Here is a 15,435-nt window from a genome sequence, read left to right as displayed (position 1 = left end):
CAGTAACTGATTCGCGCAAACGTGCGATAATCGCCCATAGGCCCTCAGTATCGGATCTACTGCGTGTACATCAGACATCTGAGTAACTCAATTTACTCAGGATGCGAGGAAAAATCAGGCTGCAGGAGCCAGTGAAGCTGCGTCCAAGGGTTCAGCCACTGGCTTCAGCACGCCCCCGTTTTCAGGAACACTCTCTGTCACTGGCCTCAAACACCAGCAGCATTTCAATATTGCTGTGGCTTTTGAGGCACTGTGACCGACATCGCAGGACCAGATCTGCACATGCTCAGTGCGGCTCAGATAATAAAAAATAATCTGAGTTTTACGTAAATATCGAATTTATGTAAATCTCTGACTCAGGCCCTAAGATGTTTAATTGCTCACATTGGAGGCCATAGCCTGACAGAGAGTCTGTACCTAAAATAGGGCTGGTGCAAGCTTCAATAGTGCGACCAATGGTTGCATCTATACTCTATAGACGCACTAAGCGGGATTTCAGCATCTAAAGATGCTCAAAGTGAGCGTCTTAAGCAGGGTACACACAAGACGCATCGGGTAGTGTGTACCAGCTATGTCGCTGACAATTCGCGCTCCAGTATTCAGGTTCGACAGGCGATATCGTCAGCTGTCGCTCCCGGCATCGGTAACTGTGTACGCACTTGTCAATGCCAGCACCCGCCGCACAACACATCGGCTGGGTACACATCGTTAAGTGTGTACCTAGCTTTAGTCCTTGCATAGTCATACACTGGGCTGTACACCAGGAAGGGCTTGTACTTGTATACAGTAACTGATGGCGTCAGGGTACATCTACGGAAGGGGATCTATCCACTACCGTCTTAAGCCGGCAAAAGGATGTGGCAGCATATGACATAGAATCAGGCCCTGATAACATAATGCTGAATAGAGCAGTGAAGGCTTTCTACACACAGTGGCCTGTTGTCCAGCACTGATGCACTTACACTAGGTAAAATAATAACAATAATGCTACTTACGAGGTAGGAGCAGCACATACAACTCACCTGCTACAATGCATTTAGCGGACAGCTTCACCATGTTGCCAGGCACGGAACCCTGTTTCTCGGTCTGTCCCAGGAAAGGTGACCCCGTTATCAAAACTCAGTGAATGAAGGAAGGCGACACTGGATGTAGGTAGCTAGCAGTAGGCTGTATCTAGAGTCTATGTTCTAGGCTGCGGCTGTCAGTCCGCCGGGTATACAAAGATCCCATAATCATTACACTTCTGCAAATCCCTAAATAAACGCCGTCCTATGCTACCATAGCAACAAGCGTCCGGACATTGTGCTCACAGGTAACGAATATATGGAATGCGCGTGCGCTTTAGCTTTTTCAGGGTCCTGTTACAGTACGGCGCCATTTTCTTGTAGTCCTTAGAAAAGACGCAACAATTTATCCTGGATGTTTTGTGTACGGCTGTATGGCACATGCGCACTGGACTGGAAGACGTAGACGCGTGCATTGCGTATACTGTATACAAATTAGAAGCTAATTGATATGGATATATAAATATATATATATATATATATATATATATATACATACGCTGTCAGAGCTGGGAATGAGGTCTTAAATCCTCCTGAAGATATATTGGTGGATGATTAAATGCGTACGGTGCAGCATTGTTGATATTTTAGGGAATTTGTTTGGACCAGTGGTGTGTGGAATCCAGATTAGCTTCTATGGGGCCCGTTTATCATTAAATATTTGCGGTTTATTCCCCGTAAAACACCCGTTTTGGCAGCATAAGCGCAAATATTTAGTATTCCCTCAATGTGTTATAAATAAGCTTACCATACTATCCCTTTAAATCGGGACAGGCATGAATTACACAGGTTCTGGGGCTGATTAAAACCAGGTAAAATATAGGCTTGAAGTCAGCCAGCCACAGAACCTGTGCAATTCATGAGCGTCCCGGTTTAAAGGGGCAGTATGGTAAGCCTAATTATGGAGGGATCGCAGCAACTGCTGTTCCTCCATTTCTGCCACCGTATCCCAGATAGGCTCCTATAGGGGAGACGGTGCTGTCAGATTTACAGTACCAAGTTCTGAGATGCAAAGCATTTTGGAACTTGTCCTCGAAGATGGCATAAGCCGCTGTAGCCTATGGGGTACACATTGCAATACTAGCCAGGAGAGGGTTCCTTAGGAACCCACCCCCGACAATGGCCACTGTCCATGTGCAGGAGTCTCGGCACAGGAGTGAAGAGACCGCTGACGCGGTCACTTTACTCCCAGCGCTTCGCAAGGACGGGCCCCTCTCGCAGTAATTGCCCAGGCTCATGGCTGGATTAAATGGAAAGGCTACAGGGTCGGTCGCCGCCCGGGGCTCCCACACAGAGTCGGTATGATCCTGTTATTGCAGAGAACAGATGGCCGATGGCACCTGTTGTCGGACTAGGGCTGCCCAGCTCCAGGGCTTACTCCATTTTCATTAGAAGCAATAGTATTTTTTGCAAAGCAGACTATGGCATGCCTCACTCATAGGCTAGGAAAAAGAATATAGTGTCAGAGTTTTGTTCTGTGAAACATTCTGAATTTACACTGTGGAGTAATAGTGACAGAGTGGTGTCAGTTTTATTGGAGGAGGCCCCCACAATTTAGTTGCCCCGGGCCCCCACAATCCTTAATCTGGCCCTGCAAGGGTTTGTTGGAGGGGCCTGGTTTAGCTACCACCCCAGTCCCTTCTATACCTGTCAGCAGCAGCCCAGCACACGCTGCTATGTGCTGAGTTACAGTGGGTCCTGGAAGGCTGCTGCTACTGTTTGTGCCCCCTCCCCGGATCTGTTCCTGGCTGAGGGGTACCCAATTTGTGGTGCCACAATTATTTTAAATACTGTTTTAGGGGGCATGACCATACCCGCAAGATTAGCATACGCCCCGACAGTACCAGGGCCCAGCATTGCTCTCTACAAACTTGCCAGTGGTTAGTGGAATATGTGAGTGAAGAAAGAGAAGATATGTAGTTATGTGTAGACTGCATAGTGGAGATGTTATTGGGTAGGATAGCTTATGGAGGCTATGTGGGTGGTTTTGAAATTTGATAAGATTGCCTGAAGAGGTGAGTTTTCAGGGAATGCTTGAAAGTTTGGAGGCTAGAGGAAAGTTTTCATGCATGGGAGGGCATTCCGTACTGTGGGTGTAGCACAGAAAAGTCCTGTAACCGTGAATGGGAGCAGGTAATGAGTGTGTAATTAGAAATATTTTAAATTTAATTCTGTAAGATTCAGGTAACCAATGGAGGGACTGACAGAGCAGAACAGCAGATGAATGTTTAGCGAGGAAGATCAGCCTAGCAGCTACAAAATAGATTGTAGAAAGAGAACAGTTAGGAGACTATTGCAATAATCAACGTAGGAGATTGCATGAATTAATTAGAGTTCTTGCAGTGTCTTTTGTAAGATATAGGCGTATTATGGATGTTTTTGTATATAGTAGGATTTGGAAACATTGAAGGTGGGAAACAAAGGACATTTCATAGTGCCTGATTCATCAAGAAACGCAGTTGCTAATACACACGCAGTCGGCCGATTGTTGCGTACTGCGCATGCAAAGGCAATGCGTGTGCATGAACTAGCAATTGCGATGGGAACTGCACTTACAGTGGCTATGCAGACCCTTTGCAGAATGACTGACAGGAAGTGCCGTTTGTAGGTGGTAACGGGGGGGGGGGGGCTCGACTGAACGCAGGTGTGCCAGTGCGTTTGAATGCTGTTGCAGGGGCGTTCATAAATTATCCACTGCGATGCCCAACACAGCCTGAGGCCTCATAACGTGCATGGAAGTTAGCAATTTCTGAGCAAGGTCAGAGCTTGTGCAAGTGTGCATGAGGCAGCAAGCTTATGTGGTAGGGTTGATTGTCATGTTATCAACAGTGATGGAGATATTAGGTTGGTAACTACTATTGGCTGGTGGAAATATTAATTCTGTTTTGGAAATAGTAAGTTTGAGGTGGCAAAATGACACCCAAGATGAATATCAGAGAGGAGAGAAAAAGGACTCCGTATCTGGGGCACACTCCTATAGAATTAACAAGCTATAAAAAATACATTTTATTGATATTCAGTAAAAAAGGAAAAGAGAAAAAAATGTCCATAAACACCTATCAGGTTTGAACAATACAAACAAACAATTCTCCAATCGTAGGAGATACACTGCAATATTACTGCAATTTGTGTTGTATATTTTTTGTCAATACCTATGAAAAAAATATCATGTTCATATCTTTCAAAACCACAAGGCAGGACTTTTGGTATTAAAATATACACTTAGGATGTAATCGGCAATCACAATTGTTTTTTGTATATATTGAAATATATACAACAGTCGATAATCACAGTAGTTTCTTATATATATATATATATATATATATATATATACACAGGCAGACGACCGGCACTCTCAACACATAAACAACTTGCCCGGGTGCCTTTCCAATGAGATGTATATGCAATGCAAAAAAGGCAGATGGCACTCCTGGACTCAATAATAAATCAACAAAGACTCTCCAAGTAAAGGCCCCAATACATCAGAGATTGATTGCAGCAATCGTGCAATTTGCAATCGATTGAGTATAAAAATCTTTCCCTTTTTCAATCGATTGTGGCAGTTCTGCAATCTGCAATCGATTGAAAAAGGGAAAGATTTTTATACACAATCGATTGCAAATTGCACGATTGCTACAATCAATCTCTGGTGTATGGGGGCCTTTACTTGGAGAGTCTTTGTTGATTTATTATTGAGTCCAGGAGTGCCATCTGCCTGTTTTGCATTGTGTATATATATATATATATATATATAGATATATATATATATATATACATATATATATACAGTCAGGTCCATAAATATTGGGACATTGACAGAATTTTCAGATTTTGGCCTCTATTCACCACCACAATGGCTTTGAAATGAAACAAACAAGCTGTGCTTTAACTGCAGACTTTCAGATTTAATTTGAGGGTAATTACATCCAAATCAGGTGAACGGTGTAGGAATTACAACGGTTTCTATATGTGCCTCCCACTTTTTAAGAGATGAGCACAGGAGCTTATTTATGGGGGTATATGATCAAGAGGAGAGGAAGTAGAGTAGGAAGATGAGAAGAGTGTAGATATTTCATCTTAATTTGTGGAATCAAATGTAGAGAAGGTGCCAGAAGGTGCAGGAAAGGAATTGAGCAGGCTGAGGAAGAGCATACCACTGAATTTCATATCTTATCAATCTTGTCTTTGAAATAGGAAGCAAGATCTTAGGCACAAAGTAGCCTATCAGCTTCTAACTGTTATTTCAAAAACTGTGCTAGATAAATGACAGAAGCTGATTGCTTGTTTTTGGCAACTATTCCAGTTTACCTCTCTCCAAGGCTTGATAAATCTCAAACTAGTAATCTCATACCAGTATTATACATAGTTACAGCAGGTGAACATAAAGTTGGAAGCAGCACTGATCTAGAAGGAATATATTATTACTTAAAATTAGAGATGAGCGGGTCTGGTTCTCCGAGAACCGGACCCACCCGAACATAGGAGATCCGAGTCCGGCACGGGTTTTCCAGTGTAACTCGGAATCCAAAACAAGGCAAAACGTCATCATCCCGCTGTCGGATTCTAGCGGGTTTTGGATTCTATAAAGGTCCCGGTGATCGGCGCCATTTTCACTCCGGCTGTGGAGAGTGTACAGAACAGACGTGCTCTGTTCTTCTCTGTTGTTCAAGGGTGCAGTGTTGTAGTTGTTTGAGGGTGCAGTGTTGTCGGGCTGAGGCTGCAGTACATAAAGTGGGGGGTGCTGCTGTGTCACTGTTGTCCTGTCAATCAAGGGGCTCGGGCTGCAGTTCATAAAGGGGTGCTGTGTCTTCCAGGGGTGCTCTGTTAATCCAGGGGTGCTCTTCCCCAGTGTAAAAAAAATAAAAGTTAAAATTAATAAATATCATTCCACAAAAAATAAAAAATATATGTTTTTTCTATCTTTGTGTGTGCGAGCTACGCTATTATTGTTCGGTGACACTGCCGGCCAGACCACAGTTTATCATCCACGTACTGTATTTGTGACTCTGCAAGTGGTCCATCTGCACTCCGCAGGGGTGCTTTGTTATCCATAAAGGGGTGCTGTGTTGTTCATCAAGGGGCTCCTGCCTCGTCCAGGGGTGCTCTTCTCTAGTGTAAAAAAATTATTGCTCGGTGACACTGCCGGCCAGACAGCAGTTTATCATCCACGTATTTGTGACTCTGCAGGTGGTCCGTCTGAACTCTTAAACTGCCATGCTTTTGTGCTGCTGACCTTATGCTTACATTTTATTTATATAGTTTTATACTGTATTAATTTCAACTAAAATCACAAATAGGTATAGTTGCAAAATACTTATATGCCATTTTTCAACCTTGATTTGTAGATACCAACCTAGTGGGCTTGGTTTTCCTTGATCATAACAGCCATGTTTGATCAGATGCAACTCAAACACCAAATGGAAAGTTGAACAAATTGAAAAAAGCGCTCCGTGGTGTTTGGACAAGATATAGCAGACTATGGTCCTGAACCCTGATGTTCAGGACCCGTGTATGTATATATATGAGAACAGTCACAATAGAAAATCTTTAGAAATTAAAACTGGTGTGCAAAAACTTGAGGCTGGGTGTTCAAGACTTTAAAGTCCCTTGACACACAATTAGGTTTTTATGATGGGGAGTGTTTTAACGGAAACATTCTAAAAGTCAGTATAAAGTATGAGTCCAATGAAAGATCAATATCCAGGTGGGCAAAAACTGTCGGCCGGGTGTTGGCTTTATCAATGGCAGGTTAAATCAGTTATGCAAAAACTGTTGGCAGAATGTTGTGTGAAAATCAATGGGCTTTGTCCAGGATTTGGATACAAATGGCCTCCTCCTCCACTGCTCACACCACCTCAGAGAAGGAACGCAGTATCAGAGTGACAGGTACACTAGAATGCAGTGTCATAGGTGAGGAATAATAGCTTACCTGACCATGATGTCTGGTGGTCCTGCACGTAATGCGTCTGCAAATGCTGAATGCAAGTATCAGTGGGTGTCCTAAGGTAGGTAATGAAGACTGAGTATGCTGGACTTATTGGAAAATAAAACTGTTTATTAAACAGTATTGGAAAGTAATACCCTTCAAACAGGGATTGCAATTAAAAGTACATAAGTATGGGTATTAATTTTCCAACGCGTTTCATCTCATTTAGAGACTTCTTCAAGGGCAATTGTCCTATGGTGTATCTCTCTCTTCTTATATACTAACTGTAATTAGCCATACATCTCCTGCTGTGATAGCGCCGCACTTCCGGGTTGCGCGCGCACACTCATAGTAGCAGTGGTTGGTCAGGGTGTCCCCCTAGTGTCTATCTTCTGTTTACAAATTAAGTATGCAGTAGCGTGATGTCCGTGCTGCCGTCTGATCACAGTAGTTGAAAGTCACGCAGGACTTTCTCCTGCTTCATTGTCCTCACTCGTGGTGGCGGCCATCTTGGATGAGACTAATGTGCTAATGTGCGTGATAGCACGATGACTAATGCTGTCTGATAGAAAAGGATGAGAGTGGTATATTAGACTCTCTTCTTTGTCCTTTTTATTGATGGCGGCCATCTTTGGTTAGGTTTATTCTACACGGTATATGATAGCAGCTAAGGATATGCATAGTCATATAAATGTGAGTAGATAAGTAAAGGCATTATATCTTATGGACCAATGGAGCTTTTGGGGCATGCCCCTGGTGGAGATATCGATCTGTCATTTATTGAAGTCAGTGTAAAGTAAATTTAGGAAAAATCGCGGACTTGCAATGATAATAGCCAATCAATTAATTGACTAATCAACCAATTGACCAGTCAATTAGCCAATTAACTAGTCCCTATTGTAAATTAATCAAAATCGATGGGTCATAAAAAATATATGAAATAAATGTAATGAATAAAAGAGAAAAGAAAAAGGAGAAAAAATAATAAAGAAACTTGGAAATAAAAAGACTGAAATATTGAAATAAATATGTACATATCCAATACAGGCATTGATGTGTGTTACTATGTACATAGGTGAGGTGGGGGTTACCTATAAACCTTACTAAGGGATTTTTGACAAAAATTGTGTGTCAAGGGATTTAAAGTCTTGAACACCCAGCCTCAAGTTTTTGCACACCAGTTTTAATATCTAAAGATTTTCTATTGTGACTGTTCTCATATATATACATACACGGGTCCTGAACATCAGGGTTCAGGACCATAGTCTGCTATATCTTGTCCAAACACCACGGAGCGCTTTTTTCAATTTGTTCAATTATCCAAGGAAGAGGGGATACTTCTTACAAAGAGCTGCTAGTGGTGTTACACCCCTGCCCCCTTCTATGAGCGCCGGCCGCTTCTGTCTGTTCTTACCAAATGGAAAGGCTATGTTGTGATGGTATCTGGAGATGTTCTCTCTCCTTCCCTCCCAGCCTTCCCATCCATAAACCCAGAAGCACAGTGATACCAGATGTTTAGTACCAGACTTTAAAAATCCCTCTGCCCCCTTCGTGTTCAGAGCTTCTGTTTTGTGTGCTGCCACAGACAGCATCTCCTGCATGCCACTTTCATTAAAAAAAAATACTGGACCACCACAAGAGCTCAACTGCAGCAAAGACTGATGTGAATGAGTCAAATATTCTTTGAAAATGACTCCCCACCATCCCTCTCTCATAAATTTGATTTGGAATACAAAACTTTAATTAAATTTACTATGAATTAACCCTTCCTTTCCCTGCCTTCAACTACATACATACTCCATCTCCCTCAGGCCTCTTGATTAATGAAAACATATGTTTCCTTATGTGCCAAGTTGAACTGCCACGTATTTGTGACGCCCACTGCTGCCACTTAGCTTAGTCTGCCAGCTAGCTTGGTGCAAATTATGGGGCTAAACTGGATGAAAACAATATTGTGAGGTGGTCAAAATTGACTGGAAACGAGTGGAAATTAATGTTGTTGAGGTTAATAATACTGTAGGACAAAAACACTCCCAAATTATGTGATTTTAGAGGTTTTTATGATTTTTTACAAAAAAAAAAGATCCAAAACTCGCAAGGGCGGTTTTGCCAAAACCAAATTCGGATCCAAAACACAAAGGAGATACTGTATAGATCCAAAACCAAAAGACGGGGGTCAGCGCACATCCCTAATTAAGATTACATCAGCATGACTTCAATAATAATCCTCAATGGGGAAACCACTCTTTAGAAATGGTTTCAATTGGAATCCTTTGAGTGTAAGGGATACATTTACTAAAGTGAGAGTTTTTAGTATTGAGTTTAGAAGTGATGTTGCCCATTGCAACCAATCAGATTCTACTTAATATTTAACTAGCACCTTCTAGAAGATAATAGCTAGAATCTGATTGGTTGCTATGGGCTACATCACTTCTAAAACTCACTTCTAAAAACTCTCACTTTAGAAAATGTACCCCTAAATCTCACTTTAGGAACAATCCGGTCTCTTAGTAATGGTCCAGTCCCATTTAGCATAAAGCAAATCTTATTAAAGAAGTACCAATAACATACTAGGTAATTCAGATGATTTGAAGTTCCAGGAAACTATGTGGGCAACTGAATGCTGGGCAATGTGTGCACACATTGCCCAAAATTACAGTAGAGCTACGGTGCATACCTCTATGGGCTGCAAAATGTTGTTTGTGTGCTGAGGAAATGGTCCTGCAGCCATTGTGTGCAATTGAATGGCCCCTATGAGTACAACTGATAACAGACTGTGCTGTCTGAGTAATGAATGCAGGTAAAAAAAAAAAAACTTATCTCACCAAAATGAAGTATCTCAGGTATTTCGGCTCACAATAAGTCACTCGATCATCAGTGTAGTACCAGCATAAAACATTATGGGCCTAACTCACGCAAAGTGCCCACAAGTGTGGACAGCTGCTCCAGCTACATTCACTATGGCTTTATTCACAGAGTCGCACTTCCCAGTGATTTTCTGTATGCAACTATCATCATTAGAATTTGTCCTTACACCTACCCCATGGGTGTAAACGATCCATCAGAATCTGGTGTCCTGATAGCTCATACACATGACTCATAATAACACATCCACAGCACTCCCAACGTGCCCAGATGACACTCAGAAACACCTATCAAACTGGCTGAGAAAACTGTCCACATACAGAACTCATATGAAGGTGCGTATGCATGGTGTGGCACATGCACAGTTTGTTAAATATCGCCAGATGCGTCTGTGTTTTGGACTCACGGGTGAATGAGAATCAGTGTACCTGCCAATAATACACACGATGGGCCTGGTTTAGAGCTGTACGCTAATGCCGCTGCTGCTACAAATTTCTACGCAGATACTGGACCCAATCCAGAGCCGCTCGTAAGAGGCTTGATGGTAATGCCCTGCGTATGCGCCGCGTCCGGCGTGCACATGCGCGAGCCCCGCAGAGCAACTGAAGTTCAGATGTTGATTGACAGCTCACCCCGTTTTGTGAGCGGGTAGGGGGGGTGGCCGGACAAACGCAGGCGTTCCCTTAGGAACGCCTGGCGTTTGTTGGGAGGGGTTACTGACATCACTAGAGATGTCAGTAGTGGACTTCCTGCTCTAATAGAGCAGGGAGTCCACTCGGGCTTGGGGCAGCTAGACTCTACCCCAGGGTCTCATCGCAAGCCCGATGGTCGCGATAATGGCGACGGTCTCCAGTCCGCTCGCACAAGCTGTGGGTGGTCACCCACAGCTTTGCAAGCGGCCGGAGTAAAAAAAAAAAACACGCTCAGATTCAGAGTGAGCACCCGCCAGCAGCGAGTGGCTCTGAATCAGGGCCACTGTGCAAAAATATGAAAATGTTGCAGGTGCCGGGAGATGTATTGAGATACTCACCTGCGACTTTGCAAATCCAATCATCTGCATACAAAGACGCAGCATCGGTCACAGGTCATTCAATTACCGCAGTCCTGAACTGAGTAAGTCTATGGTCCCGCAGAATGGCCGCGGAGACTGACACATCTGCATTCTTTGCCATCACTCCCTGTTACCTCCCCCAAACGCTCCCTGGCTGTCAATCACACTGAGAGTAAAAGTTGCTGCGTACGTCTATGGTAATGTACCTTGACACATGCATAGTGCAAGTTAGACGCATGTGTGGTTTACTGATAATCGCTCAACTTTGTAAACATCGGCATTGCGTACAACTCAATGCTACCCTTTGACCTACTTCAACAACATACAAAATCACATATTCAGCAAATCTTAAAGCATGTAATTAGGTATACTCTAGGATCACCAACTGCAAATGACATGCACAGGCTGTTATATTGCAAAATTTTATAGAGGGGAGAACTAAGTGTGTGATTCTGAAAGTGCTGCAGTACAAAGCAGGAAAGGCAGGATAGTGCGCAGTAGGAGGAGTTATATGAGGAGGAAACATTTCTGCTAATTCCTTATAGTTTCTGACTAAGCAGGGTGAGGAGTACTGTGAAAAAACTGGTCATGGCCAAAGCAATGTGGAGACAATGAAGTAGAAGGCCATTGCTTCCATGAGGCGAGGTGCAGATTTAGGGGTATATTTAGTGCAGGTTTCTAGAAGTGGAGATGTTGCCCATAGCAACCAATAATACTCTACTTAACATTTAACTAGTACCTTCTAGAAAATAATAGCTAAAATCTGATTGGATACCCCACTAGTATCAGTCAGCCTAATCATAGAGGTAGCAGAAACAATGGGTGGATAATTACTAAACTGCCATTTGCAAATCTCCACACATTGGATGTATTGTAGAGCGGAGACTGACAACATGAGAGGAGTAGAGTGTTCCTCTCATTGTTTCAATCACTTCTCTGGCTGTAAGCAGGTCGGTGAATAGAGTATGAGGGTATATGTGGATGAGCGCCATTACAAGTACTGCATCAGGCAGCAGGGAAGGGCAGATTACCTCTAGGAGAAGGTGTGATCTATACAAAGAGTCATCATGTTTTCATGAAGACCCTGGGCCTGATTCAGAGCCGCTCATAAGCGGTCGCTCGTTCGCTCTGAGCGATGTTCGCACAACTGCGCATGCGTATGGGTTGTAAAGCACATGGGCAAAACAGTCATTGCGATTGGAAATCGTGCGCTCGTAAAACAGCGAGGGGCTGCTAATTTGATTGACAGAATGTGCCGTTTGTGGGTGGTAACGGGAAGGTGCTTGAAAATGGGGGAGTGGAGATCCGAACGCAGGTGTGCCTAACAGTCAAAAGGGCGTTTAATGGGAGTGCATAATTATTAAGGGAGCATCATCGACCACGTCACTTGGTTGTCTTTTAGCCTGAACTGCTCGTAGTGATAGTGGTAAGAAAATCCTACCACAAGCACTGCGAGCAGTTCAGATGCCTTTCGATGTTCCCGATTAATCTAATAAATACCGGAGATGACGTGTGATGCGAACGGCAAAGGGGCGTCTTCACAAAATAACGAGCGTATTTTTCGGACACTCGCTCAGACATAGAGGCGTCAACAAACCGCAAAGAGCGAGTGCTCAATTTAAATATCCGGCCCCTTTTTTAGAACGACCATCCACAAATACCGTCCGGGTTTGAATCAGGCCCTCTGTGCTAAAACTGAACTAATAATGGATGGGTGGACTGTCTCTTTCTAACTAAATGCAGTGAGTCTGCTGTTATAATATCACCTTGAATGTGGGTTATTTTCTGTGTGTGCGTGTTAGGCTTAGCCGCACAAGATCAAGATAGAGCCAGCAATGCAAGTTGCAACCTAGTGCTGCCCGACTCCAGTCATCATCAATCTGTGCTCTGGGCCCAAGTTCTGGACCCGAAAAAAAACCCACAAAAAAAATAGTGTCTTTTGTCTATTTATTTTCTGTGTGTGTGTGTGCGTGTTAGGCTTAGCCGCACAAGATACAGCAGCAACGCAAGTTGCAACCTAGTGCTGCCCGACTCCATTCGTCATCAATCTGTGCTCTGGGCCTAAGAAGTTCTGGACCTGAAAAAAAATCACAAAAAAAATAGTGTCTTTTGTCTATTTATTTTCTGTGTGTGTGTGCGTGTTAGGCTTAGCCACACAAGATACAGCAACACAACCTAGTGCTGCCCGACTCCAGTCGTCATCAATCTGTGCTCTGGGCCCAAGTTCTGGACCCGAAAAAAAAATAGTGTCTTTTGAATATGTTTTATTTGTGTGCGCACGACTGCACGTGTGAATTTTGTAATCGCACCTTAGCTACACAATTGGTGCTTGTGACACTGCTTCAAGACCACAGAAAATATGGAGGGCTGTCACATGACAGGAGAGCAAAGCCAAGAACCACATGTAGCTGCCACCAGCAGTCATCATGATAATGTAAGGCGTCAACTTCCTTGCCCTCTATGAAGGCCCATGCCCCAGGGCTTAAGTCGCTCCATGGATATGGTAAAGCTACTTTCACTGTAGAAAAGAAAAAAAAATTTGAATGGCAAGTTACCTTTAGATAAACAAAAAATTGGCAATATGCCATTCACTACACAAAGTGGCAAGGAAAGGATAAGGCCTTGGCCTTTATTTGTGTTGACTGCTGGTTCTCATAGCCCTTCTGCTTGTTGGAGTAGTGGTGGTGGTACATAAAAAAATTGAAAGTTGTTAAGAAGAGTAAGACTGCTCTGGAAAAACCAAATGTGCCCTGAGAAATCGAAATCACAAATCCCCGAGGAGTGTGCAAGTGTGTCCGCGGTTGCCATGTGTGACAGACCTAAATACTAGTGTACTGGAGGATGCTCCAAATTCCAACATTTGTGTGCCCTCTGTAAATGTGGGGAAGGGCAGTCAACATCTTGCAGACGTAGTCAGTGAGGATGCTTCTGTGGAATTGCACATGGAGGAGGAGTATATTTTGGTAGTTGAAGGCGCTAAGGATGATGAGGATGTTGATGATGAAGATGTTGGTGATGAGGATATTGATGCCGAGGATGTCCTTTGTGTAAGTAAGGCAACAGCTGTTGCCCATGGATTGAAAAAGCCAAATCCCATTGTTGTCATGCCAGGGCAAAAGACAAAAAAAACCACTTCTCACGTGTGGAATTATTTCCACCCCAATCCGAACAACAGTTGTCAAGCCATATGTAACCGTTGCCAAGCAAGAGTGAGTAGAGGGAGGGAGCTACACCACCTAGGAACCTCCTCCTTGTCACGTCACTTGGAGTGCATTCATCAAATATCATAGTGTATGTCGCCAAGTTCCAAAACTCAAAATGTAACAAGTCCAGTGTCACTTACCTGCTCCCTCTCTGTGGGATCCAAGCGCCTTCGATCTCCACCACCAACACCTGCATCATCAACATCGTCATTCATTATCGGCAGTAGTCCTGCTGCATCCAATGTTGTTATTCGAAGCATTATTGACTCCTTTCCTATCCGTGATTTCTCAGAAGGATCCTTGATGACTACGCCTGTTGCTGTTGCTGTCAGTGGATCTTCATCCCAGAAGGGGACCAGGAGGAAGACTACTTGTAGTGTATCCTCCAAAAAACAATTAACTGTCAAACAATCGTCTGCAAGGGCAAACAAGTATTACAGCAATCACCCAGTTGCACAGCGAATTACTGACGCCATATCAGCTATGTGCATCCAGTATCTGCCATTACTCCAGTTAATTGAGGTCCTCGCTACCAGATCCCTTCTAGATTCCACTAAGCTACAAACAGCAATTTCAAGTCTGTACAAGGATATTAAAAAAAACCTTATTAATGTCCTCAGAAATGCCGTTGTACCCACTGTCCACTTGACCACTGATATGTGGACAAGTGGAACAGGGCAAACTAAGGATTACATGACTGTGACAGCCCACTGCATAGGTGTATTGCCTAAAATAGCAACATCTATCAAAGGACAGCTGATACAGAGGCAGGCTACTCTTTGTATAACTGGTTTCACTAAAAGGCATACCGCTGAGAACCTCTTAGAAAAAATTATTGCTAAATGGCTTACCCCACTTGGACTCTCCTCAGGATTTGTGATTTCGGGCAATGCCACCAATATTGTGAGAGCATTACATGTGGGCGAATTCCAACATGTCCCATCTTTTGCTCACACAATTTAGTGGTGCAACATTTTTAAAAAAATGACAGGGACGTGCAGGAGATGCTCTCGGTGGCCTGCAAAATATCCGGACATTTTAGACATTCGGCAACCACTTGTCGAAGATTGCATGACCAGCAGGTACTGTTAAATTTGCCCTGCCATCATCTGAAGCAAGAGGTAGTAACTCGGTGGAATTCTACCCTCTATGCTTCAGAGGATGGAGGAACAGCAAAAGGCCATCCAGGGCTATACAACAGCCAATGACATAGGCCGTGGAGGGGAAATGCACCTTACTCAAGCGCAGTGGAGAATAATTTCCGTGTTGTGAAAGGTTGTCAAACCCTTTGAACTTGCCACACATGAAGTTAGTTCAAACACTGCC

The 15,435-nt window shown here is 43.5% G+C and overlaps 1 protein-coding gene across 1 annotated transcript in view; it reads right to left on the bottom strand.

The window, feature by feature from the left end:
• IFT27 (intraflagellar transport 27) overlaps positions 1-1,363 on the bottom strand; it is a 49,827-nt gene extending 48,464 nt beyond the window's left edge. The window contains exon 1 of the mRNA XM_088456861.1: positions 1,023-1,363. Coding sequence (XP_088312987.1) covers positions 1,023-1,056 — 34 coding nt within the window. The 5' untranslated portion in view covers positions 1,057-1,363. The remainder of the gene's footprint in view (positions 1-1,022) is intronic.
• Positions 1,364-15,435: the final 14,072 nt, after the last annotated feature.

The sequence above is a fragment of the Taudactylus pleione genome, unplaced genomic scaffold, assembly GCF_031769625.1.
Source record: "Taudactylus pleione unplaced genomic scaffold, aTauple2 ptg000726l, whole genome shotgun sequence".
Taxonomy (NCBI): Eukaryota; Metazoa; Chordata; class Amphibia; order Anura; family Myobatrachidae; genus Taudactylus; species Taudactylus pleione.
The sequence above is the reverse complement of the archived record's forward strand: the minus strand, read 5'-3'. Positions and strand labels throughout refer to the sequence as shown.